The following is a 27,910-nucleotide window of genomic DNA, read 5'->3' on the forward strand; positions in this document are numbered from 1 at the left end:
TGGCCTCCCGCGGCTAGTAGCCGGAAGTGAGGGGGCAAGGAGGACGGGGGAGCGGACGCCAGGCCGCGAGGCTTGCGCAGACGCACTGGCCAAGTTCCGCGTTCCTGCCGGCGGGGGGTCAAGACCTCCGCTTAGACGCGGTCTTCCCGGAACCCGAGAGTGTACCGCCTCGGGCCGTAAAGAGGGGTGGGGGGGGGAGGGGGAGGGCAGCGGAGGCTGGGCTGCTCACCGGTGTCCCACGCGTGTGCGCGTGGCACGCGCGCAGAAGGGACGGCGCGTGCACGGGAGTCGGTGGGCAGAGGGGCGGGGCGACGCGGACGTGGGCTTGGTGAGCTTGGGGCGCAGGCCCGGGGACAGCCAGTGCGCCCAACCTTCCTTCGTGCCGCATCGTCCTACCTGCGGTGGCAGAAGATGTGACTGGAGGGCTGCCGGCGGCCCGCGGACTATGCTCGCGCTCCTGGGCGCGACGACCCTGATGCTGGTCGCTGGGGCGCCGTGGGTGTTGCCCGCAGCCTCAGGTGAGAGATGGCGTTCCCTGGGGCGGGGGCTGGGCGCGAGGCTGGACAGCGGCAGCGTGGGAAACCTCGGACCCGGGAGGGACAGAGGTCCTCTCTGGGAGACCTCTGGTTGTCCGTGGTCGCAGCGCTCACATTGAAACCTACTTGGGCTCGAAAATCAAACGAGAGAAAGTGATGTTCAAGATCTTTCCACACCGCTTGCTTGGGGGCGCCCTCCTCGCCATCCCTTCCGCCCTGTGCCTGTTCCCTGGGCTCCTACCCCGCGGGGCGGGGTGTGGGAGAGCTTTGGTGTCGAGTTTGTTTCCGTCCGAAAAATCCGGCAGCTCGACTGGACTTTTTAATAATAAACAAGGCTTTAGCCACGAGCTATGTGCTGCTGTTTCTCCAATTTAGTAAACAGTTACTTGGTCCCATGTGGGAGGGGGATAAGGTTTGCAAGCATTTCTCTGCCCTCAGGATTCGTACAATCTAATAAAAAAATAATAATAATAAAAGAAAAATACAAAGCCAAAATACAAAGGCTGGGAGCCACCAAGCTAATTTGCTGCCTTTCTTAGCTGGGATGCATGGAGGAATGGCAGCTATCATACGGTTGACTTTGTAGTGAGAAGGGGGACTCGGTGTCCCCCTTCGTCTTTGTAGGCCCAGAGACAAACAGGGTCTAGTGGCTGAGAGCAGGAATTCAGGAGTTGGTGAGGCTGCCTAGAGGGCTTAAAACACCTGTTTGTTTAGAAAAGCATATCCTTATTTTCTGGGGTACATGGTATCCTATCTTGTCCTAAAAAATAAAATAGCCAGTTGGTTATTTTACCAGCATAATGGGTTTCTTCCAGAATAACAGAGGAATTGCAATTTGGGACAAGCAAGTTAGGTCAAAAACCTTAGGCAAGTCCAACAACAAAAAGAGAAGGAGGTGACTTGATAGAGAAAAAAGAGGAAGTTGGGTGGGGCTGTTTTGAGAGAAAGTCCATTGGAGGAAAGCAAGAGTTCAGGATGGTGCTGCTTTTCCCATTGGCTGGGCTTGTTGCTGGTAGAGGAGAATTCTTCCTCCTGGGGTCTGGAATTGATGGTGAGTGAAAGTGCATGAAGGCTCCAGCTTCTGGCCTCCTGACTTCATTTTAAATGATGTTTCCTTTATTCTGTTTCACACCTATTTCTCAAACTCTTCCACATACATGGTATATAGTATATGGGTACTAGGGTCCTGGTGTAACCCCTGGTAATTTCTTTGGAGTCTTTTGTTCATGAAAATTTTGCCTTAAACTCATGTTTGCTTTCGTATAAAAAGACTTTCCCCAGAATTTTCATGTAAAATTAACATTCCAGGAGGGTGTTCATTAAGATCACAATTTTAATCTAGATTAGAGGAGAGCTAAAATAAACTTCATATACAACTGGTATTTATTGCCCTCCTAACTGTGTACCAGGCACTACTCTTAGTGTTTTAAAGGTATGAACTCATTTAGCTTTCAGAACAAAGCTAGGCACTGTTATCCTTATTTTACAGAGGAGTGGACTGAGGCCATATAGCTAGCCAGTGCTTTAGGAGGAAATCAAACCCTGAGAATCTGGCCTCAAAGCCCTGGGGCCTAAGGTTAGACTTTTTCTAAAGGTCCCACAGTTTAGTTCTTGATTATCCACCTATATGTTAAGGGCTTACTGATCTTTCAATTAACTAATCTACTTTTTTCTCAAAAGAATAGCAATGTTGAAAACGAAATGAAATGTTAACCCTAACTTGAGATCATAATGTTGCTTTATGTTTCAAAATCATCAAACTGTTCATACTTTCAAACCTAGTAAATGCAACTCTGGGATCCTCGTCTAAGAAAACTATCCAAAATATGGGAGGAAATTTATATCTGTATAGATGTATGTGTCTGGATTTATGTCAAACTTAAAAATATAGTAAACCATAGGACTTCCCTGGTGGCGCAGTGGATAAGACTCCGCACTCCCAGTGCAGGGGGCCCGGGTTCGATCCCTGGTCAGGGAACTAGATCCCACATGCATGCCGCAACTAAGAGTTTGCACGCCACAACTAAGGAGCCCGTGTGCCGCAACTAAGGAGTCCATGTGCTGCAACTAAGGAGCTGGCGAGCCGCAACTAAGGAGCCCATGAACCACAACTAAGGAGCCCACCTGCTGCAACTAAGACCCAGCACAACCAAATAAATAACTAAATACTAAAAATGTATATATATAATAAACCATTTCTAGTCATCAATATGAATGTGAAGGGTTGAAGCAACCAATTGTATAAATAGAAATATTGGGTTAAGTACCCTTTTATATATTTTACATGCTAAAGGTTGAAATAAACTATTATCAAAGGGATATTGCTAATACTAATAGAACAAAATCTATGAACTCTAAAATCCTATTTAATAACTATTTCCAAGTCCCTGTCCATTTATCAGTCAATTATTTGTTTGCCTCCCAAATGCCAAGATGCCTCTAACTCCAGGGTCTCCTTCCCTTAGGAGCAGAAGGATTTCATCTCTGAGGAAATACCTGGCTCTACCCCAGGAATCAAATTGCTGCATCCTATCTCAGGGCCCAGAATTACTAGAATTAGAATATTCTGGGCTGGAGACTACAAATGCCATCAGACCTTTTGTTAACCCCATAAACGCAGTCACTGTCCTTTGGCTGCATAGAATCTCTAAAATTCCAACAACTGGGATGGGGATTAAGTTTAGAGTGGGATACGAGAGAGTAATTCTATTCGGTGATGATGTCTCAGAGAATAGGAGTGTAAAATAGAAAATGTGGGTGGGGAGACTCAATGAGTACCTCCCCAAATTAAAAAGAAAAATCAGAAAATGTTTCCTCAGCTGTCTCCCCTTTTGACTCCATACCATAATATCTCTAACCGGAAAGTAGAGGCAGCAATCCCAATAAATAAGAGTTCTATACAAGGACCTCTGTAGTAGAAAGTCTGTGAGGAGATAATATCCTTGTCCTGAAGCAGAAGTAAAGGCTAGAAATATTGCCGGGAAAAGAGTAAACTTAAAAGCTGGTCTTTTAAAACTTGTAATTTATCATCATGAAAGATCAGTCCTTTGTGATATGGAAAAAGCTCCTGTGAACTCAGCGTTAGTCTGAAGACTCTGTAAAATGCAGATTAAGTATGAAGCTGTGTATACCTTGCCTTAAGGAACTTCCAGTATGGTTGGAGGTTGTGTTTAACATAAAGAAGCAATTTTTTAAAATAAATGTATTTATTTTATTTATTTATTTTTGGCTGCATCGCATCTTCGTTGCTGTGCACGGGCTTTCTCTAGTTGCGGCGAGCAGGGGCTACTCTTCATTGCGGCGCGCAGGCTTCTCACTGCGGTGGCTTCCCCTGTTGCGGAGCACGGGCTCTAGGCGCGTAGGCTTCAGTAGTCGTGGCATGCGGGCTCAGTAGTTGTGGCTCGCGAGCTCTAGAGCTTAGGCTTAGTAGTTGTGGTGCACGGGCTTAGTTGCTCCGCAGCATGTGGGATATTCCCGGACCAGGGCTCAAACCCGTGTCCCCTGCATTGGCAGGCGGACTCTCAACCACTGCACCACCAGGGAAGTCCCAAAGAAGCAATTTTTTAAAAGACGTCTTCAATCAGCAAGTTTTGAGAGCCTGTTAGATGTCGGGTACTGTGCTGAGGACATCTACTTTAGTGTGAAATTGAGTGGTGCAGATTCATGATGCAGCATGTAAAGAAAGAGCAAGGTTGGCATGAGCTGCAGTATTTGAGGAAGGTTTTCTGTTGGGGGCAAACTTGAGCTGGGTCTTGGAGGATTTGGGCTGTCAGAGAGGAAGAGAAACGCTATTTGCAGAGGCCAAAAAGGAAAAAGCAGAAGAGAGGGCATCCAGCTGGTGGAAGATTTGTACTAGAAGTATAAGAAATAAAGGGGGAAAAAGAAAAAAAGAAATGGCAAGGGGTGGGGGGTTATAAATTAGGAGTATGGGAGTAACTGATACAAACTACTATACGTAAAATAAATAAGCAACAAGGATTTACTGTATAACACAGGGAACTATATTCAGTATCCTGTGATAACCTAAAATGGAAAATAATCTGCAACATGTATATATAAAACTGAATCACTTTGCTGTACACCTGAAGCTAACACAGTATTGTACATCAACTACACTTCAGTTTTTTAAAAAAGCATAAGAAATAAAACAGGTCTCTAGATGGAAGTCCTTAAAAATAAACAGAAGGGGCTTCCCTGGCGGCGCAGTGGTTGGGAGTCCGCCTGCCGATGCAGGAAATACAGGGTCGAGCCCTGGTCCGGGAAGATCCCACATGCCGCAGAGCGGCAGGGCCCGTGAGTCATGGCCGCTGAGCCTGCACGTCCGGAGCCTGTGCTCCGCAGCGGGAGAGATACATTCAGTGATCAAGACCCTTTCAGGTTCCTGTAGGGCTTGGGTGACATGATAAACTTTTATATCTCTGTCGATTTTCTTATGTGAATGTTTGGTTCCTATGAATAGTTGTCAGCTCTGAAACCACATCTGTTCAGCTCTCTATCAGAATATATCCCTCTCTGAACATCGTATGCGAAACCAAATTGAGGCTGTTAAACAGTGCAACCCTGTATCCTTTACGTCAGTATCACTTCTAAGACCAAAGAAAAATACGATTTTTATACAGAGACTTTTTTTTCCAGTTAAAAGACAATGCTTACCTTTTTATGATTTATTTTTTCTACCTTTATTGAGATATAATTGATATATAATGTTTGCTTTTTATAGATTTTAAAAAACCAACTCTCTCGGATGCAGAGATAGAAATAATTAGCAGCCTCCCTATCCTGAGAGCAAGCACTAGGTTTTTTAAGATTTCTTTATATACTTAACTTTTATATTTTATACTTAAATGTATTCATTCTCCAATCAGTGATGTGAAGAGTAACATTTAAAAATATATAAAATATCTATAGTATGTATATGTGTATGTATGTATAACTATCTTCTTTCTTACTGCCTTGACAGGGGGAACAAACCTAAAATCTCCTGAAAATGGCAGGGTCTGCATCATTGATGACAACTTTATCCTGCAGTGGAACGGCAGCCGTGAGTCTGTCAGGAATGTGACTTTTTCAGCAGAGTATAAAATGTACGTTACTCTACTTATTGATTTGCTGAATCATTTTTACCACTTTAACACCATAAATTTTTTTTTTCAGATTTAGGAAACATTTGGTTTTTCCATTTTTTAAAGAAAATGCCTATTTTGCATAATATTTATAACTTCATTTCTACAAATAGAGACACAGTCAAATTCATCTTTGGGTGTTGAAGCAAGAGATTTGGGGGACGAGGCTAACAGACAACTTCTGTAGTCCACAGCCATACCTTCTCTGTTCTGTATGCTCCAACTTCTTTAAATTTATTTATTTATTTATTTATTTATTTATTTATTTTTGTCTGTCTTGGGTCTTCGTTTCTGTGCGAGGGCTTTCTCTAGTTGTGGCAAGCGGGGGCCACTCTTCATCGCGGTGCGCGGGCCTCTCACTGTCACGGCCTCTCTTGCTGCGGAGGACAGGCTCCAGACACGCAGGCTTCAGACGCACAGGCTCAGTAGTTGTGGCTCACGGGCCCAGTTGCTCCGCGGCATGTGGGATCTTCCCAGACCAGGGCTCGAACCCGTGTCCGCTGCATTGGCAGGCAGACTCTCAACCACTGCGCCACCAAGGAAGCCCTCCAACTTCTTTAAATATAAATTAGGGGCTGACCTAGAGCATACCTTGAGGATATGGAAGAGTGCCCCTAAAGGTCTAGCCACGGTCTTGCAATAGGCTTCTGTGGTCAGGCTTTCCTCTTGTCTCCATCATACACAAAGTTTTAATTCTAGATACACTTTATAAACATCAGTATATTGGACCCTGCCTTCCCACAGACTCAGTGTTTCTGGTGTTTCTGCCTCTTCCCTAGTGCTAACTTTCTACTTAATGATTGCCAAGAGGATAGGCAGACAGGGAGTTGTGGACGAAGGGATTACAGAAGGAAATACCACTCAGGAAGTACAGTACTTTGCTTTGGGTTCTGGGACCCTGTCTGCTAACCATGATCCCTCTCCAAGAAAGAGCAGGCAGGGAATCAGGCAGTGAAGAAACAGGGTGTAGGACCTCTAGAACCAGGATTCCACCACTTCAGCCACAGCCCGGTTGTTCTCCAGTTGATGGTTAGTAATTTGTGTCTGTGTGTATATACAGTTGACCCTTGAACAATGGCGGGGGTTAGGGATGGTCACCCCACCCAACCCCCATCCCGTGCAGTCGGAAATCTGAGTATAACTTTACAGTAGGCCCTCCATATCTGCGGTTATGCATCTGTGGATTCAACCAACCCTAGGTCGTGTAGTGCTGTAACGTGTACTTATTGAAAGAAATCTGCGTGTAAGTGGGCTCACACAGTTCAAACCCGTGTTGCTCAAGGGTCAACCATATATATGTATACACATACGCACATACACACACACATATGGTTTTCCTCAGAGCTGATAATTTAACAGTTTTCATCTTTAGAGATTTTCTTTAAATTGAACTTTGAGTTTTGTTACCAAATTTGTTCTTTGCCTTAGTTCAGAATGTTGTTATGAAACAACTATTTTAGGTATAATAGAGATTATTTCAGATTCCTTTATTTAAAATTACCCTTGTAGGGGCTTCCCTGGTGGCGCAGTGGTTAAGAATCTGCCTGCCAATGCAGGGGACATGGGTTCGAGCCCTGGTCCGGGAAGATCCCACATGCCGCGGAGCAACCGAGCCCGTGCACCACAACTACTGAAGCCCGCGTGCCTAGAGCCTGTGCTCCGCAACAGGAGAAGCCACCGCAATGAGAAGCCCGCGCACCGCAATGAAGAGTAGCCCCCGCTTGCTGCAACTAGAGAAAGCCCACGCGCAGCAACCAAGACCCAATACAGCCAAAAATAAAAATAAATTAACTAAATAAATGAATTTATTTATTTATTTAAAATAAATAAAATGTATTATGAGATATGTAGTGTGCAGTCTTCATTCAACAAACATTGAATGCCTTTTATGCCAAACACTCTTCTGGGTACTTGGAATACGTTAGTGAACAGGAGAGACAAAGATGGCATGACGTTTTATTATGAAACTGGTTTTATGCAATGAATTTTCTATTGGTTACACATTTATTTTCAAGTTATATTTCTGTTGTGATCTAAACACTGTATATGATAAAGTTTTTTTTTTTTTTAAGAAAATATAAAAGTAGCTACTACTGTAGTAGCTCCCTTACACGCAGAAGCAGTTGTAATAAGAGTGGGCAGCTGCATCTCCTGGAGCAGGAAGACAGATGTAAAGAGTGAGGGTGGGCTAAAACCATATCAAGGCTTAGTTTTAAATTTTTTATAAGGTTTTCTGTTGAGTGTAATGAAAGTTCTCCATATAAACGGACCAGAAATGCTTTACTGACCTTTTGCCTGGAGCTCATTTTATTTGACCCTCTATGCACCTGATTTAAAGAGGTCTGTGTACCGTACCCACTTCCCAGACTTCCTTAATCTCCTAATTTCTCTGGAATTATATTTTCTAATAAATGACATTTGAGGGGAAAAACAATCGGAATTTTTGGGTTAGATTTTTAAAGTCTGGATTTTAAAAAAATAGATTCTGTTGTGGAGGAGTTTCTCAGGAAGATTTGCATTTAAATCAAGGTATTATTAATGCCAACTCTAATCTCAAAGCTCAGATAGGTAAAGAAGGGGAAACTCGCCAGGAATGAAGTGTATATGGTAGTGTATATTATTAGTAACTTTTTTTTTTTTGGCTGTGTTGGGTCTTTGTTGCTCCACGCGGGCTTTCTCCAGTTGCAGCGAGCGTGGGCTATTCTTCATTGCGGTGCGCGGGTTTCTCATTGCCGTGGCTTCTCTTGTCGCGGAGCACAGGCTCTAGGTGCACGGGCTTCAGTAGTTGCAGCACGCAGGCTCAGTAGTTGTGGCTCGCGGGAGTAGTTGCTCCACGGCATGTGGGATCTTCCCAGACCAGGGATAGAACCCTTGTCCCTTACATGGGCAGGTGGATTCTAAACCACTGTGCCACCAGGGAAGTCCCAGTAACTTTGTGTGTGTGTGTGTGTGGTACGCGGGCCTCTCACTGTTGTGGCCTCTCCTGTTGCAGAGCACAGGCTCCGGACGCGCAGGCTCAGCGGCCATGGGTCACGGGCCCAGCTGCTCTGCGGCATGTGGGATCTTCCCAGACCGGGGCACGAACCCGTGTCCCCTGCATCGGCAGGCGGACTCTCGACCACTGCGCCACCAGGGAAGCCCCCCAGTAACTTTTTAAAGATTTTTATTTTTTGAAAAATAAGGTAGACTTGAATTGGAGTCAGCACAAACATTATTTAGATATCATCCCTAATTTCTATTAGCTTTTAATAAAAAGCATCCTTAGCTTTTTATTAAAGATGCTTTAGGGACTTCCCTGGTGGTCCAGTGGTTAAGACTATGTGCTCCCAGTGCAGGGGGCCTGGGTTCGATCCCTGGTCAGGGAACTAGATCCCACACGCATGCCGCAACTAAGAGCCCACGCGCTGCAACTAAAAACAAAAAAAAGATCCCACATGCTGCAATGAAGACCCCCAGTGCCACAACTAAGACCTGGTGCAGCCAAAGAAATAAATATTTTTAAAAATAAATTAATTTTTTAAAAAAAATAAACATGCTTTAGCATCTTTAAAATGAGGTCTACAATATTACCCAAAAAAATAAAAATCAGCTAGTGCTAGAACTATGAATTAGGCTTGACAAAAATGCCTTCTCAGAGGATAGTTTCTCTGGTTTAAGGCAGACAGGGCTTACCACAGGCAAACATTTTGAAATCTAATGTTTGTTTTCTGTCCCTCACCTTCACTTCCGCCTCCTGTCCACTTTGTAGCAACATGTCCTTTCTGTTTAAGGCACTCTGTGCCAACTTAGTTTCTTCACATGCTTAAAAAAAATCTAATATCACCCAAACTTTTTAATGGACTAAATCCACATTGAGAAGTTTGTTAGTTTATGTTAACATTTTAAGTTCTTTGTTTCTAGTCATGTAACAAAGGAATTATAGAGATCAGTATGCAGAAGGAATGGTTTGGTTTTGAGAAGAGCAGAGGAAATTCTCAAACCGTACTGATTCCGAGGTCTTCCTTAGGGTTAGTAAGTCTCTTCATAGGAAGAGGTCAGAAGGGAATCATCAAATCCACTTCCCAAATTTTCAGTAAGGAAGAGAGGATCCAGAATACAAAGTAGTTGGCCAAAAGTCACACAACTATCTTTAACAAAGCCAACAGTAAGTCCACTTTTATCTTATGGGTTCTTTCTTTCTCTGCTTCTTTGAAATCCTAATGCATTAGGATTTTTTACATTAAAAAGTTAACTATATGTCAGAATTATTCCATTGTATAAATAATAACTTGGTATATATGTATTGAAAAAGAGTAGAATGTTACACACAAAAATATTGTCAGGACGTTAACTCAAGTAGAAGAAATAACTACTTACACTTTATAATGTTAATGTAAATAGAAAACATGTTTGTCACTCTTGTAGTTATAACGTTCATCCATTTGTTTGCTTTTTTATCTTGAAGACCAGGGATGGAAAATTGGAAGAAGTTGCCTGGGTGTCAGCATATTACTGGTACCGAATGCAACTTTTCTTCAGTCAAGCTTGAAACTGTTTATGAAAAGATTGAATTGCGTATAAGAGCAGAAAAAGGAAACAGCACTTCTCAGTGGCATGAGCTTAAGCCATTTATACCATTTCAAGAAGGTAAGGAGTTGCCAGCTGAATTACACTGTATCCTTTATTAAATATTACCAGAACAGCCTCTTCCCTGGCCCATTCATTTACATGATATAAAATCTCCCATCTTTAAAAACAAACAAACAAACAAGGATTCCCTTAAACCGGTGTCTCCTTCCTGCTATGGCATCATTTTCCTGCTTTCCCTACGGTGCAGGGGACCCCAAACCACCCCTTCCACGCCGGGCTGTGCAGCAGGAGGTGAGTGTCGTGAGTGTTGGACGAGCGAACTCACCGCTCCCCACTGCTCCCCACCACTCCTCACCACTCCCCACCACTCCTCACTGCTCCCCACCGCTCCCCACCACTCTTCACCGCTCCCCACCACTCCTCACTGCTCTTCATCTCTCCCCACCGCTTGCATTACCGCCTGAACCATCTCCTCCCATCACTGCTGCCCCCACCAATCCGTGGAAATATGGTCTTCCACAAAACTGGTCCCTGGTGCCAAAAAGGTTGGGGACCGCTGCTATAGTGGTTGTTCTCAAAGTGTGGTCTCCAGGACCCTTTCAGGCAGTCTATAAAGTCCAAACTATTTTCTTAATAATTCTAAGACTTACTTGTCTTTTTCATTTCGATTCTCTCGTGAGTGTACTCTGGAGTTTTCTAGAGGCTGTTTGATGTGAAATGGTGACTGACTGAATGCAGAAGTAGGTGTGAGACACAGCTGCCTTCTTTATTAAGCCAGACATTAAAGAGGTTTGAACAAAATGTGAAATAGCACCACTTTCCTCACTAAGCTTTTTGGCTCGTTTGTTTTGGGAAATATAGTCATTTTTTATCACATAGTGGGTTTTATCATTACTATTTTTTAATGAATTGGTAGATATTTTAAATTTGTATCAATTTTAATGTTTAATATGCTAAATATTCAATGACATAGCCCATGTAAACAAAAGCTCTTTAGGACCCTCAGTTTCTCTAAGAGTGTAAAGGGGTCCCAAGACCAAACAGTTTGAGAACCACTGCCCTATACCAAAACTCACACAAGAATGATCTGTACCCCCTCTCTGTACACTTTTCCTCCTACGCCCTCTTCAGCCCTCTCCATCTGAGCTTTGTTACCCATCACTACCCTAAAACTACTCTTGCCGAGGTCACCGTGACCTCCACAATGCCTAGTGGATTCCCTGTCCTCTTCTGGCCCAGTTCCCCTGTGGCATCGGCGTGATCATCACTCCCTTCTTCCTGAAACCCTCCCATCTCTGATCTCTAGGGCGCTGCCCTTTCCTGGCTCTCCTGCTGCTCTTTGGTTGCTCCTTTGTCAGTTTCTTCTCATCCCCCAGACCTTTAAATGTTGGACAGCTGCAGGGCTCAGTCTGCAGGGCTTGGTCGTTGAACCTCTTCTCCTACGCCCCCTCCACCAGGAATTGTATGGCTTTCAACATCATCTGTGCCCTTGACTCCCCAAATTATATCACTCCAGCCCCATTCCTTCCCCTTACCTTAGACTCATATCACCAGCTCTCTATTCAGCATCTCTACCTAGAGGTCTACAAGTCGTCTCAAATTTAAAATGTCAAACAGAACTCTTGATTTTCCCCCTCCAGACCTGCTCTTCTTACAGTGTTTTTCATCTCGGTTAATGACATCACCTATTTATTAGCTCAGGCCAAGAGCCCTGGCATCACCTTTGACATCTCTTTCTCTCATGCAACATCCAGTCCATCAACAAATGCTGAGTGATCAACCTTCAGAGTATATCCTGAATCGGATCCCTTCTCACTTCCACGCCCCGCTACCAGCCTTCGCCAGGCCACTTCCATTTGTCACTCGAACTACTGCGGTAGCTTCCCTGCTTCCTCACACATCAACCAGGGTGATCTTTCCTGGATGTGAATCAGGTCTCAGCAGTCCTCCAGAGACTACAGACTCAGACTACAGAGTTCTGCCTGTTACCTGGCTTCTAGCTGCCTCTCTGATCTCATTTTCTACCACTCAGCCATTCGAGCACCCCCTACTGTCTCTTGAAAATGGTGAGCACATTCCCATCTCAGGGGCTCTGCCCTTGGTGCCCCCTCAGCTGGGGATGCTTCTCCCCTCGAGACTTGCATGACTGACTCCCTCACCTTGTTCAGGTTTCAGCTCAAAGTCTCGGGGAGCCTTCTCCTCACTAACTCACCTAAAACAGCTCTTGCTGCCATTCTCTGTCCCGTTATGTTACTTCATTTTTTCTTATAGCACACATGACCTTATAGCATTATATGCACTTGTTTATTTGGGATTTTTGGCCACATCCCTCACTAAAGTGTGAGCTCCACGAGGGGTTTTCTCCATTTTATATGCCAGGCACATATTAAGTGCTTAGAATTGTTTGTTGTATGAATGTTTGGGCTTGTATTCGTGAACTTACATAGTGAATGTTTTTATTTTTACAGCTCAGATTGGTCCTCTAGATGTACATTTAGAAGCTGAAGATAAGGCAATAATAATAAACATCTCTCCTCCTGGGACAAAAGATAGTATCATGTGGGCTATGGATCGTTCCAGCTTTATATATAGCTTAGTTATCTGGAAAAACTCTTCAAGTCTAGAAGTAAGCATTATTTTTATCTTTGTTTGATGTGAGAGAAGAATGACATGAATTAACTCTAAAACTTGACTTTTTACTTTTTTAAAGAACAGACTTCTTTTTTTTATTAATTATAGGAAAGGACTGAAACTGTTTATTCCAGAGATAAAATTTATAAACTCTCACCAGAGACTACTTATTGTTTAAAAGTTAAAGCAGAACTACGTTCACCAAGAAGAGTTGGTTTCTATAGTCCAGTGTATTGTATAAACACCACAGGTAAGGAGGAAGTCTTGCTTCAGATTCAATAACTATGTATATAAATTGGCCACCTATTAATTTTGGCATTTTTCCAATAGTTGCTAAAGCTTATGTGATGGTTTAATAGATATTAAAACAAAGGCATTCTAACAGCATTTACGTAAGCAACAAATGTTATTTGGGATTTTTGTCTCAAGTAAATAGTAATGAAAATTTTGCATAAAATCCAAGTATTTTCTAATGAAAAAAATTGTTTTTATTCAGAATCCACAAGAAAGGGAGGTAGTTGCTAGAAGAACAGTTAGTCTTCTAAAAAGTTTACCTTTATAGATGAAATGTTAAAATATGAAAGCATCCTGATACATTTAATCAGTGACATCTTGCCAACGATTAAGGTTTAAGGGCAGGAGCTTGGATTTATTATTTTAATTATAAGTTTAATATGCTTTGTTTCTAAAATCAAACAGTATAGAAGGGTTTAAAGGTTTCCTCTCCTGCCTCCTGACCCCCAATTCCATTTACCAGAGATAAGTATCACCAGCAGTCTGTGTACAACCTTTCATACTTTTTTCAGGGCTTATGTAAGTATATACTTGGACTTAACAGTTTTGGGGTTTTTGTCTTTTAAATTAAAAACTAAGGTCCTGCCAGATATATTTTGAACTTGCTTGTTTAACCCAATATATTGAGGCTCTCTTTTCGTGTCAGCACATATAGATCTATCACATTCTTTTAAATGGCTGTGTAGTATTCCCCTGTGTGAATACACAGCATAACTTATTCCGCTGTTACGTCATTATGATAAGACGCAAGCCTTTTATCTTCTCGCTCATGCTGTTAGGAATTCTAGCCATCTGCCATCTCACCGGAGGAAATGTGTGTGTGTGTTTTGTGCTCTTTGTCTTCTAGAGAAACACAAAGTGCCTTCACCAGAAAATATACAAATCGATGCTGAAAATCAGGTCTATGTCCTTAAATGGGATTACGCGCATGAAAACACGACTTTTCGAGCTCAGTGGTCCCAGTAAGTTCTAGTCCATAAGTGTCCTTCTGCAGTTCATTTTGCCCAGTTTGTTAGGTCTCTTTTCACTCGGCTTCAGTCACCTGCTGCTCCGTGCACACGTGTGGCCCAATGGAAAGGTGGCTGTGATATCCTGGAACTGGAGTGTTTAATTCTAGTCCCAGGATGTCACTGAGCTAATCACTTACCTTCTTTGGGCCTCAGTTTCTTCACTCGTTGTAAAATGGGTGTATTCTAATAATATCTAGTGTTCTTACCGGCTCTCTCTCTCTTTTTTTTTTTTTTTTGAAGGTGTGATTCTAGTTGCACGTGCTATGTCCTCAATCTGGAATACTTGACACATGGCCGTGATCTTTTCTTCAGAACCCACCTCTTCCATGAGTCCTTGAAATGATCTGAGTCCAGTCACTCTGTCATGTTCAATTCGAGTTAGCCTTCCCATTGTCTTGATTATTTTAGTGGCTTTGACAGATTTTTTAGTGATTGCTTTGGTGGGAAATTAAGAAAGTTGGAGAGAACTGGGCTCTACGTGATTGAGTAGAGACCAGCCGAATGTGAGTGAAGCTTAGCACCACGTGAGTGGAAAAGGACTGCATGAGTTTATACTAGTTGGAAAACTGTAGGGGATAAGTAGAGAGGGAGGAGAGAAGAGGGTAATCAAGTGGAAGGTGAAGTAGACTGTGGGAAAGAAAGAGATACTGAGGACTGAGGACTAGAGGGGCCAAAGGCAAGTATAGGTAAAGCAGGAAGGGAGGAGTGAGAGGAAAGAGACTAGAAAGACACAGAAAAAACGAGGGAAAAGGGAAGTCAGTACTGCTGTGATTGATTACTTTCAACCCTTTGGTGTTAGTTTCGAAGCAGTAACAGTTTGTATAATAAACGCATTCATGTCATACACGCCCTTACGGATACACACACACACACACACACACACAGATCAGGAAACTGTACAGGAGGAGTCTTTCATGTATTCTTCACTTTCAAAAGCATGTTAAACAGTAGGGCCACAGACTAGACAGGGATGGGGGTTTCTGATGGCTGGTCTCTAAGTTTCTTTTGGGTCCTTAGCACACCGTACAAAGCACTAAAGGAATCGTAAGGGTACAGCAGAGTAAAACACATGGTGCTAGGAATCCGAAGCAGTTATCTGCCTTTGCATAGCAAAATGTGATTTAGGACTGAGGAGTGGAGTACAGACTATAAGGGTTACAGAAGTCAGAAGCGTGAAGGTGGATGGGGCTGGAGAGACCGAAGAAGCCCTCTGGAAGGAGATGCAGTGTGAACCAGGCCTTGACTGCTGAGTCACATATTTTTAAATGACAAGAGAGGGCATCCCAGGCAGGGGCTACACACAGGGGAAAGCTCAGGATATGAAGAGACAAAATTAGGTCGGGGTAACGAGGAGGTGTTCATTTCCCATTGCTCTGTAACAAACTACCACAAACTTAGCAGCTTAAAACACACTGTTGGGCTTCCCTGGTGGCGCAGTGGTTGAGAGTCCACCTGCCGATGCAGGGGACGCGGGTTCGTGCCCCGGTCCGGGAAGATCCCACATGCCGCGGAGCGGCTGGGCCGGTGAGCCATGACCGCTGAGCCTGTGCGTCCGGAGTCTGTGCTCTGCAATGGGAGAGGCCACAACAGTGAGAGGCCCACGTACCGCAAAAAAAAAAAAAAACCACAGTTTATTATCTGTCCGTGACTTTGGGTCAGGAGTCCAGGTGTGGCTTAGCTGGGTTCTCTGCTCAGGGTCTCGCAAGGCTGCAGTTCAGGTGTCAGCTGGGGTGCTGTCTCGTACAAGCTGTCTCGTGCTGTCTCCTTAGCTCATGTGGTGGTTGGCAGAATCCGTTTCTTGCAGCTGCAGAACTCATGGTGACCTGCTTCTTGGGGGCCATCAACAGAGAGAATCTCTGTCCTCTAGAACCTCTAGACCCTCTTTTAAAGGGCTTATCTGATCAGGTCAGGCCCACCCAGGATAGGCTCTCATTTGATAAACTCAAAGTCAACTGGTTTGGGACCTTGATTTCATTCGTAAGATCCCTTCACCTTGCCAAATAATGTAACCTAATCAAGAGTTCATGGATCCTGCCCACACTGAGGCGGAAGGGATCATGTAGGGCTTGTGCACCAGCAGGTAGGAATTTGGGGGGCCAGTTTGGAATTTTGCCGACAAGAAGGGAGGACCTGCTTTGAGAGTAGCAGAACATTTGGGCCTGGGAGAGCAATGAGAGAGAACATTGAATTAATAGGATGGCATAAGCTTAGGCTTAGCTTCAGACTGCCCTGTAGGCATTTGAGTGCCGTTGGGAATTTTGTGTTGAGGGACGGGTAACGTGAGGCCTCTGTTTGAGGAAGGTGAAGGTGGCCACATTGTGTGTGGTGCAGCAGGACTAAGGAGACAGGACAGACAAGGGGACAAGTCAGGAGGCTGTTACAGTTCCAGGCTTGAACTGAGATGCTTGGAGCTGTTGGTTTCTGAGCAGCTGACTTAACCTCTCCAGGCCCAGTCTTACTCTGTGCAGACTTGCTCTTAGGACACTGGTGTGTTATCTCTGATAAGCACTTACCCACAGGTGTGCTGGTACGTTTAGCAGCTGGCTTTCCAGAAGGGAAAAGCCTTATCTGTAGCATTTGCCAGTTTTTATAACATAACTACTCCTATTATGGCCACTGTCAAGCTCCCAACAGCAGGTCACTGAACATGCATTTGGGAAGATGGACAGTAAGCCCTCCGTCATATAGCGTTTCCGCCGCATAGACGCGATAGACGTAACTAGCCTTGAGCACAGATAATAAAATGTAGGAAAATAATTAGGACAAGATGGGTTTTGAGTATTTATTACTTTTGTTTTTAATATAATTTATTTATTTGTAAGTTTATGTAACTTAACTCTTTAAAGGGGCTGTGTTTAGCAACTAGCTGGCAGCATTCCTGAAAATTTAGCAGTTGTTTCTGTGCACCGGTACGAGCCAGCTCTAGCACACCACTACCTTATCACACTTTGGAGCAAGATCTTTGGTTTTCTTTTGTGAACATGTCTCTTCCACCATCCTATGAGTTTCCTGAGGGTGAGGACCGTTTATCTCTGTAACCTTAGCCCCTAACAGAGTGTCTAGTGTATTATAGGTATTCAGTAAATGTTTACTAAATTAATGTGTTTGGAAGAAAAAACATTTTTTTGTCTTAAAAGTGAGTTTTTAAAAAGGATTCCTGGGAGTCATTCAGACAAATGGAAACAAATACCAAACTGTGAAGATGTCAAAACTACCCACTGTGTGATTCCTCAAAATGCTTTCCCAGAAGGAATTTACCGTATCCGTGTACAAGCATCTGATGGAAATAACACATCTTTTTGGTCTGAAGAGAAAAAATTTAATACTGAAATGAAAAGTAAGCCGATAGTTTTTACTTTACATTGTAATTCTCCAATTTGGTGCGAACTCTTAAAATTGTTTTCTTAGTCTAATTTGAACTTTGTGTCTTTACACATTTTTTCTAGCTATCATATTTCCTCCAGTCATTAGCATGAAATCCGTTAATGATGACTCACTGCACGTCTCTATCGGTGCTCCAAAAGAGTCTGAAAACAAGTCTGTGAACCAGCTTTACCCACTAATTTATGAAGTTATTTTTTGGGAAAACACTTCAAACGCTGAGGTAAAAAGACTATGTGGTATAGGTTTATAATTTAGAGTTATAACTGTGGTTTGGTTAAACAAAGCTTGAAGTTAAAATTCTAGGGAAATTTTTAAACTTTACGACTATGTGATTAACTCAGATATTTACAATAGGAAGAAGTGAGCATTTCCCATGTTTTACACAGTAGGAGTTACGATCACCTGCATCTGGGCCCCAGTTAATTGCTGTTATTGTTGTCTCTTTGGCCACGCCACGTGGCATGCAGGATCTTAGTTCCCCGACCAGGGATGGAACCCGTGCCCCCTGCAGTGGAAGCACGGAGTCCTAACCACTAGGCTGCCAGGGAAGTCCCCCCCACCCCCCGCAAGTTAGTTTTTAAAATTCAGATCCTGAGCTTATTCCCTCTCAGTCAGAATCTCTGGGGGTAGAACTCAGGAATTTGTATTTTTAACAGGATTCTCAGGTGTTCGTGAACCAGGGTTTCTCAACACTCTTGACATTTGGGTTGGCTGATTCTTTGTTGCGGGAGCTTCCTTGTGCATTATAGGATGGCTAGCAATACCATTGACCACTACCCACTAGATGCCTGTAGCGCTCCGTCCCAGTTCTGGCAACCCAAAATACCTCCAGATATTGCCACATATCCCCTGGGGGTGGGGCACCTCCAAGAGGGCAAAAATTGGCTTTTAGGGCGCAAAAGAATCTTAGCTGTTACAGTGGTTCGTGACCCTCCAGGAGGAAAACCTGCCTCAAGTGTTCAACTGCGCCCAGCAAAATCTTATTCAACTTTGTAAAGGGGGAGGGATTAGGAAAAAATAGTCTAAAAAGGCTCCTTAGGGAAGTAGGCATGACTAAAGGGTTGAGAAACACTTGTTTAAACCCTAAAATTCAAAAACCACTGACAAAGCTAGTATACATCAGATAATCCGCATTATTCCTAGATCACTTTTCCCTGTGGAATTACAATCAAGGAATCAACCTTTAAAAATCTTGTGCATGGGCTTCCCTGGTGGCGCAGTGGTTGAGAGTCCGCCTGCCGATGCAGGGGACGTGGGTTCGTGCCCCGGTCCGGGAGGATCCCACATGCCGCGGAGCGGCTGGGCCCGTGAGCCATGGCCGCTGAGCCTGCGCGTCCGGAGCCTGTGCTCCACAACGGGAGAGGCCACAATAGTGAGAGGCCCGTGAATGGCAAAAAAAAAAAAAAAAAAAATCTTGTGCACATAAGTTGGTAAACTCTGTAACTTCATTTTCTGTTGAAAATCTAAGAAAATTCCAGCAACTTGGCTAGTTTCATTTTAACTATCTGAACACTCTGTAACCATAGCAGAATTTAGCCCTGTTGAGCACGATGGTTAGTTCTCAGTCATCCCTAGATCAGAAAGATCTAAATTTGTGTCTCAAGCCCCCAAATTGTATAACCTTAGGCAAGGTGGTTAACTGCTAAAACTTTGTTTCCTCTCCTCTAAAGTGGTGGTGGTCATAGTAACTTAATTTTTTTTTTTAATTGGGGTATAGTTGTTTTACACTCTTGTGTTAGTTTCCACTGTACAGCGAAGTGGAGTTCCCTGTGCTATACAGCAGGTTCTCTCATTAGTTATCCATTTCATACATATTACACTGTAACTTAATTTTTTTTGAAAGGATGTTTATAAGGTTTAAAATGAGGTAAAATATATGAAAATACATACCACATTGCTTGACAAATAGTAGATTCAATAACTTTCGTTTTTTCCTTTGGCCATCCTATGCTGGGTAACACATCAATAATTACAGTTGTAATAACAGCTCAAATTTACTGAATACTCATTATGTATCGGGTACTGGGCTAAGTATTTTACATGACTCGTCTGGATCATTCTTCAACCCTGCCAGACAGTTTGATTAAATCACTATTCAGCAAATACCTGGGATGGAATATTCATTACTGCCTCATTGATACGAGGCTGTAAACAGTGGAATGGGAGTGGATGTGGTATGAGCAGAGGCCTTAAGTGCGCATGCATGCTTCTCCCATTTGTCAAGAGGAAAGCAAGCTCCGTGTGGTCTCTGGCCCCAGGCGGATGGGAGACCGTGGAGCAGACCTAAACCTGATCCACGGCCTCAGTGAGCGTTCCCCCAGGACTTTGGGACACTCACGAGTAAGAAAAACAAATATCTTTTGAGCCACAGGCTGTTTCATTACACAGCATTGCACAACATTATTTTGTTGGCCTTGTAATGTTTTGTTCTGCAACATTATTGTGGCAATAGCCGACTAATACAAATAGGAGTAATAATTGTCCTCACTTTACGGATCTGGGAGTAGGGCCCAGGGAACTTAAATAACTTGCCTAAGGCCACGTAGCTGTGAGTGATATCTTGCTACAGGCAGTTTGAGGCCAGAACCTCTGCACTTAATTGTTCTGCCACTAAACAGAGATAACATGATGGTGATTAAACCAAATCAGCATGGACTTATAAAATAAATTAGAGTCGTCTCAGGCAGCAGCCATGTTTAACTTTTGAGTTTGGTTATAATGTGTTGTCCAAAACAAATTTATATTTCTCAAACATACACCAACTAAGTGTTTGGGAGAGGCCAATCTTAGCTTGACTATTTAAGGAATTCAGAAAATAGATATTCCCTGTATGAGTTCTTGGGGCTCTAAAGTTTATCAACGATTTACTTATTTTTTTATAGAGAAAAGTTGTAGAGGAAATAACTGATGTTACCTTTCCTAACTTGAAACCGCTGACTGTATACTGTGTGAAAGCCAAAGCACTCACTGAGAATGGCAAGTGGAATAAAAGCAGTGTTTTTAGTTCTACTGTGTGTGAGAAAACAAAACCAGGTCAGAATCTTTGATTGCATCTTTTCTTTTTTAATGTAACAAGACTTAATAAAAATAACCAATTCATTGAAAGTTGTAAAATATTTCCTTTCTACCCCAAAAATATAGAGAATATTTTTTCATGAACTGTGTGAGTACTTCACGCCGAGCCTTCCAGTTTTAGAAAATATTTTTAATAATCAACTTAGTTCAGTGGTTTTTATATGCTTTATATTTCATGCATATCTGCATAATTAATTTCCTTTCATTATTACTCTTAGAATTTAACGAGACTATTTTAATTTTTTATATAATCCTTAATATAATTATTATGTGGCAATCCCTTAATTAGTTCGGTTGCGAATTTTTTTATGTTATTGTTGGTATTATTTAATAGAATGTATATTTCCTTTCACGTGGCTGTATTTGTTTCACACAGACTGTCAGCAGTCTTAATGTATTTGTGTGTCAAAACCTATATAGATGCTAAACACCATTTATTTGTTTTTAGGAAATACTTCCAAAACCTGGCTTATAGCTGGAATTTGCACTGCGTTATTTTCTATCATTGTTACCATTTATGTTGGGAAAGTCCTCTTGAGATGTATCAATTATGTGTTCTTTCCATCAAGTAAACCTCCTTCCAGTGTAGATGAGGTATGTTACTTTTCTTTTCAACAGTTAACTGGATTTTTCTTAAAATGAATGGGAAATATATTTGATTTCAACAGAATGTAAATGTTTTCTTGATGTTCAGAAAATAATACAGACTGATTTGGGGTTTTTTTCTTCAGAGTTTCAGGAAATTAACTTTAGAAACGGTCATTTAATAGAATATAACATGGAATAGTAAGATGTGTCCTTAATCTCATATTTTTTGGCAGCTTGGTTACTGTGGCACTTGTTTGACCGTTGAAAGTCTATATTCACAAAAAGATTAAAACATTCTCATCAGTGCAAAAACTGTATTCTGTGGATAAAATCACAGAAAAAGAAGGAGCAAAACATGAGTTTCCTTTCACAGCACCTCAGTGTTTTGGTTGGCAGAGTTAGTGAAGGCACTGAGTGAGGACATCACCCTGGGGGTGGTGTGTTCACTGGAGAGGCTTCCACGCTGCCTGCCCTGTTTCAGGTTCCCCAGGCTTTGGAGCCAGAGACCTGAAGGTGAATTGTTGATGGGCTGTAGTGTATTTGCACTTACTGGCTCTGTGAACTTGAGCAGCTCTCTTAAGGGTACTTGAGCAAGTGCCCGTAGACTGTAAAACAGAGCCAGTCGTACCATCCTGCAGAATTGGGAGGACCGAAGGAGATAAACCAGAAGGGCCTAACACTGTACAAACGTTCCATAAATATGAACCGTTTTACTCTTTTATGCCCGAGTTTTTAAATATCATTTCTATATACTCTTCTATTCAGAGCTGTTATTTAAAGAACTTAAAACTATCAAGTTACAATAGCTCTTTATTCTTAGTGGGACAGGGAAAAATTAATTTCTCCCTGTGCTTTTTCTGGGTATTTGTGGATTAGATACCAAAATTTTTATTATGTCAAAATAAAATGTCCCAAATCCCAGTGTTCTCCCTTTCCTTCCTCGCCCACACTCTTCCACTCCCCACCCCTGATAGCACAGTGGACCTTTCTTAGGGACTCTTCATATAATTCCCCAAAACAGTAACAACATGTACGTGACCTCACTAGTGATGGTCTTATTCTAAATGTTATAGTGCAATCGATACGCTTTTAGCTTGCTTTTTAATATGCATGTCAAAAGATAGGGTTTCTAGAAAACTTAAGAAACCACAGCTTATTAGAACTGGAAAACTAGTTTTTGTGATTTTAAATAATCTGTTTCTGTTCCTTCCCTTTTGAATTAGTATTTCTCTGAACAGCCAGTAAGGAATCTACTCCTTTCCACTTCTGAGGAACAAACGGAAAGATGTTCTATCATTGAAAATGCAAACACTATTACTGTAATAGAAGAGACTAATCCAATTGAAGATCACAAAAAGTACAATTCCCAAACTAGTCAAGATTCAGGAAACTATTCTAATGAAGACGAAAACAGTGGAAGTAAAATAAGTGAAGAACTTCTGGAACAGGAAACTGTGTGACCAGGAATGAACTCGAAAATACTAGGGAGTCTTGCGGGAGTTGCAGTGGGAGCCTGGGCTCCTCGCTTCTCTCAGTAACTAGCAAGAGAATATTTGCTTGTGGGGGAAGAAAGATCATCTTCAGATCGTAGGTCCAAAGAATACAGGCAAGCACTTAAGTATTTGAAAGGAATTTGGAGAAGAGTTTTCTACATTCTTTTCCACGTGTAAGGTCTTGAAAGACCTGTCATGGGACCGCCCTGGATGAGAGAAGTTAAATCCAGAAGATGCCCTCTGTCTTCCTAATGATTCCCTAAGCTCCACCGCGCCGTCGTGTGGTAAGGGCGGCGCTTGTGTTCCCATCGGCTGATACCGTCGCCGTGCTGCCACTGCTGCTGCATATACCATCTGTCCCTTCTCCATCCCGGTATTACAGTCCATTATTTTTCAGGACACATTTAGAACATTTGGTCTTTTCTTTGGACACGGAAGTAGGCCCTTTGGAAATGTCTTTAGAAAAGCCCGAATACCACCATCACTTGGTTTTCTGAAAAGGTAGCTTACTCTGGAAAACAGCTGCAGATGCCAGAAACATGGTATGGTCCTTACAGGTTTTCCAGGGGAATTCTATCCGTTTACCAATTACATTGGCTTCTACATCACAGTTACCTATCCCTTCTACGGTTTAGGATTAAAACCAGATAATCTTTTGCTAGGTGTCCATGAAGGCTTCCTGATTCAGAACATTGGAACAATAGCTTCTAAAATTACAGAGAAATGGGAAACTACCTGAGTAGATAGCTTACTATTATCTTTTAAGATACGGGAGTATGTGACATTAGTCACAGTGGATGTAAGAAGTCTTGGGACCAGAAAATGGTACTGAGAGAAGAGACAGGTAAGAAGTAGAGTAATTCAGTAGGAAAGAAGCAGGTGGCTTTAGCGAAAAACAAGAATCATGTGTGTAATCAACTGTTGATGACTAACTTCCTGAGGGTGGTTTGTTTTTGTGGCTTATCTGTATCATTTCTAACACCAGGCCAGCTTCTCTACGCCGTCTGGAAGTATTCAGGTACCCCTTCTGCTCAGCCTACATGCACTCAAGAAAATGCAAATTATTTATTATCAAGGTGTGGGAGGAAATGTACCTGGGAAGAAAACCTAATTTTTAAAATATGTAATGCCTTTCAAAGGCATCTATAGCTTATTTTTAAATGATTCGCTATTTGGGATTATTCATGGAGATCCTGCAGAGGAGGGAAGTGTGGGAATTCTGGTGGCCTCTGAGGCCGGGTTCTCAGCTTCAGTCGTTGCAGAAGGACCAGTGAAAGGGAGGGGAGATGGAGCTACCCAGAGCATCACGGCAGGCCAGTCTTATTTACACAGTGGTCCGCTGTGGTCTTCTGGGTGGAAGAAAAGGTTGAAAGCAGCTGCCCTGGGAGGGGCTGTGACGCTCAGCACGTCCTCTGCAGAGCATACCGTGTGCTTCCCTGGACCTCGGTCCAGCTCCTAGGGGAGCATACAGTATGGGCCAGGGATCCCCGCCGAGGCAGTTCTCTGCTGCAGAATCCCTACAGGGACCCACGCACACCTTTGATCCTGCTGACCGGAGGCCTTTGGTTCAAAGCAGATCTGGGTTGGCCCTTCGCTTGTAAAGGCCCTGTCAGTGGGAATTTGCCTCTGTAGCGAGGAAGTGAGGGACGTGCCAGGACCCCGTCAGCCCGGGCTTCCACGCTGTGTCAGTGCGACAGGCCTGGTCAGCACGCGGGCCCAGGATTTACCACAGGAAGAAGGCTGCTTCAGAATGGACATCCCAAAGGGAAGCAGCTCCTTCATGGGACGTGGAAGAGGGAAAACTCGGGCATTAGGCTGAAAAGACACCACAGAAGTCGCCAGGTCCCTGGATGTGGGAGTCTGTGTGTCTTTGGGGTTTAGGACCCCCTGTGGTTTTCAGCGAACAAGCATCTGAGCAGCAGCGAACAAAAAACCCTCGATTTTGCCTTGTCTTCTGACCTAAAAATGCAATTCCGTCCCCTTCTTCTTTGTTGTCCACATGTAGCTTAATCAGGATGTGCTTGTAAAGTGACAAGTATTTTTTCTGAAGCGTAGTTTACTTGGAAATACCATATACTTGGGAGCACCAATAAATTGCCTCAGAGCTACAGTATTGATAGTTCTTGGAGAAGCTAGATATAACCTACGCACTGATGTAAAAGATTTGTATCATTGCAGCCAGAAATAATGTATTCATACGTAACGTAGATTAACATATACGTAAGTGGTGACATACGTCTGTAAACATGCATACTTACACCTACACGTGCACATGCAGGATGTGGGCCATACTGCAGTAGTACAGCCATAAAGACTTAGCACAGCTTCTAGTTAGAAAAGTATAAATGCTGCTCGAGAACCATGAACTAAACAGTCTGACCAGAAATTTGCAACCTATAAAAAAGTTATTTCAAAAATATAATTGAGAGTTTGTATCTTTTCCCCAAACCGTGACCTTCAAAGCAGCCTCTGACGGCTCCTAAGAATTTGGAGAGTGTACAGAAACTTTGCCTACCTGCCCGCTCCTCCCCGTAACCCTTTGACTACCTGCCATGTTTGTTTCGTGGTGTCTGTCTGCCCCCCAGGGGACCGGAAGCTCTGTGAGAGCAGGAATTTGCTTTCACTTATTACTGTATCCCCAGCACCTACCACAGTGCGGTGCCTGACGGAAAAAGCGCGCAGGAAATAACTGTCAAATGACTGAAATCTAAAATTTGAACCAAATGGGTGTTTCTGACACTGTTTGTGTGTCTTGTTGAGTTGTGGAAGGACACAACCGTGTCTCCGATGTTTCTATGCAGTGAGCTTTGTATCTTACTTCGTTTGTACTTTGTCTTAACCCCCATTGCTGTTTTTTAAACAGTTTGTTAAACAGTTTTCTGTAATAAGCGCTGAGGCCAAAAGTCTTGGGTTTTATGGTGGTTCTGCTTGAACTGATTAAACATGCATCACAGGAGTGGCAACTGCTGTCTTCACAAGGTATTCACAACCGAGGGGGCTGGTCCCTGTACCCGGTGTGCGCATGCCCGGCGTTGGTATCCTGAAGGGGGCCCCACTGCCGTCACCGCCCCGTGGAGCTCCTGGACAGGGAGCTCTCTTGCTTGCCCTTTGCTTTTTCACAGCCTCAACTTTAGACTTGGCCGGAGCACGGCCTTGACCCAGTGAGTCTGCAGTGTGGTGCAGACTCTGCTCCGTCGAACTACACTGCTTCCTTTTACCAACATTTCTTCTCAGGGTAAGCTCTTTAAGGAGACTCCCTAGTCCCACATGTAAATTGATCTGCCTTCTAGATACGTTTGAATCTGAAGTTAAACACCACTGACATTCAGGCTGGGAACGCTTCGTGTGTTTTTAGTAAGCTTCCGCAAAATTTTTTCAAACTGTAGAGGGAAGTAAATATGAGTAAATTCATCTCTGACGCCCGGGAAACGCCTTGTTACTTAACAGTAATGACAAATACCAGTAGCATCCAGTTTTTTCACCTGAGTGAAAAAAAGGCAAGAAGAGAGAATTTGATACGTCTTTCATGGAAAGGATATACCTTCCCTTTCCACGTTCTGTCCCCACTAGAACTCATGTTGTAGCAGAAGATACCTTCTGGGTGAAGAAGTAGTAATTGATGCAGACCAAGAAAAGAAAAAGTGGGCAGAGTCGATATGCTGGCTTAGAAAAAGGTCTTGGGAAGAGGGAGGAAATGGAAAAATTCTCTCAGGAGCAGGTTGAAATTAAACATTTCTCCTCACGGTGACTGGCCACTCCCGGTCCTCTGTCCCCAAAGTTCCTGCATCCATCAGAGAGGAGGAGTTGAGGGGAAAGGGAATGACTGAAGAAGAAGAAAAGCATTTTCCTATCTCTCCAGTGGAACGATGGTCCATTTTTTTCCAAAAGACTGGAATTAGTCCCTAACTGCATAACAGCAGAGTGCCTTTTGTGTACTATTGTCTGTTCCCAGATTTTATAAGGCTTTAATACCCTGGAATTTAACTTTTAAAAAGAGCTGGAGAATTCCCTGGCGGTCCAGTGGTTAGAACTTGGCTCTTTCACTGCAGTGGGCAGGGTTCGAAGCCTGGTCGGAGAACCAAGATCCCGCAAGCCGAACAGCACGGCTGGAAAAAAAAAAAATGATGATTGGGCTTCCCTGGTAGCCCAGTGGTTAAGAATCCGCCTGCCAGTGCAGGGGACACGGGTTCGAGCCCCGGTCCGGGAAGATCCCACATGCCACGGAGCAACTAAGCCTGTGCGCGAGCCTGCGCTCTGCAGCCCGCGTGCCACAACTACTGAAGCCCACGCGCCTAGAGCCCGTGCTCCACAACAAGAGAAGCCACCGCAATGAGAGGCCCGCGCACCGCAACGAAGAGTAGCCCCCCGCTCACCACAACTAGAGAAAGGCTGCACACAGCAACAAAGACCTGATGCAGCCAAAAATAAATAAATAAAGTAAAATTTTTTTTAAAGAAGATGATTATGAGTGTTTCAGAATAAAAGTGCACCATCCACTCTGAAATCTTCCTAGAAGACCTCCACCACGTACACATGTAGAAGTCGCCTTTGTGCCCATCTCCCCTTCATGTCTGTCCAGCAGAGACATTGACCTAGGAGAGACTTTATAGCATTTGCCAACATATGTATCCCCTTCTGCTAGATAACACGCTCCATGAAAGCAAGGACTAGCTTTTTTTTTTTTTTTTTAACTTTGTAGCTGACACTTGGTAAGTGTTTAGTAGGTGATTAAGTGGGCGTTGAATTACATACATTGACTGGACTCGCCACTAGGGGAAGATAAGTCATCCTATTTAGGTTCACAGCTAGCTGGTGTTTTCGAAATAGATTCCTAAACCGCTGTGTCATGAGGAAACACAAAGAAAGCAGTGTGTTGCTGAAGACGGTGTATACCGTTTAGAGTTGCTAGATTTAACAAAAATACAGGACACCCAGTTAAATTTAAATCGAATTTTAATTTCAGGTAAACAATACATAATTTTTTAGTATAAGTCTGTCCCAAATATTGCATGAAACATAAACTGAAAAGTTTTTTGTTATTTGTCTGAAATTACAGATGGGCCACAAAGATGACTTCTACATGTCTATGTGACAGAATTCATTTAGAAGATTTCAAAACTTGTTTTATACTAAAAAATTCATAATCATCTCTATGTAAAATGCCAGAGTATTCAAAGCATTGTACAACAACAAAATTTTTTTAGTAA

At 43.1% G+C, this 27,910-nt stretch overlaps 1 protein-coding gene across 2 annotated transcripts; it reads left to right on the forward strand.

The window, feature by feature from the left end:
* The first annotated feature begins 195 nt into the window (after positions 1-195).
* IFNAR1 (interferon alpha and beta receptor subunit 1) lies at positions 196-25,659 on the forward strand. Of its 2 annotated transcripts, XM_024758145.1 has the most exons (11): positions 197-518; positions 5,497-5,620; positions 10,104-10,285; positions 12,697-12,854; positions 12,968-13,109; positions 14,001-14,115; positions 17,301-17,500; positions 17,610-17,767; positions 20,430-20,580; positions 21,071-21,216; positions 22,434-25,659. In XM_024758145.1, exons 1-11 carry the CDS (start codon positions 446-448, stop codon positions 22,668-22,670), a joined length of 1,686 nt encoding a protein of 561 aa, XP_024613913.1. In that variant the 5' UTR covers positions 197-445; the 3' UTR covers positions 22,671-25,659. The 2 variants fall into 2 exon arrangements, with proteins under 2 accessions (XP_024613915.1, XP_024613913.1); XM_024758147.1 differs by lacking the exons at positions 17,301-17,500; positions 17,610-17,767; positions 20,430-20,580; positions 21,071-21,216; positions 22,434-25,659 and adding an exon at positions 14,404-15,660 and having other exon boundaries at positions 196-518.
* The last annotated feature ends 2,251 nt before the right edge of the window (positions 25,660-27,910 follow it).

Source organism: Neophocaena asiaeorientalis, unplaced genomic scaffold (genome assembly GCF_003031525.2).
Source record: "Neophocaena asiaeorientalis asiaeorientalis breed wild unplaced genomic scaffold, Neophocaena_asiaeorientalis_V1.1 scaffold45, whole genome shotgun sequence".
Classification (NCBI taxonomy): domain Eukaryota; kingdom Metazoa; phylum Chordata; class Mammalia; order Artiodactyla; family Phocoenidae; genus Neophocaena; species Neophocaena asiaeorientalis.

Coding starts and splice junctions, on each gene's coding strand:
- IFNAR1 (XM_024758145.1), top strand. CDS start 446: ATGCTCGCGCTCCTGGGCGCGACGACCCTGATGCTGGTCGCTGGGGCG. Junction 5,621..10,103: donor TTTTCAGCAGAGTATAAAAT/GTACGTTACTCT, acceptor TTTATCTTGAAG/ACCAGGGATGGAAAATTGGA. Junction 10,286..12,696: donor ATTTATACCATTTCAAGAAG/GTAAGGAGTTGC, acceptor TTATTTTTACAG/CTCAGATTGGTCCTCTAGAT.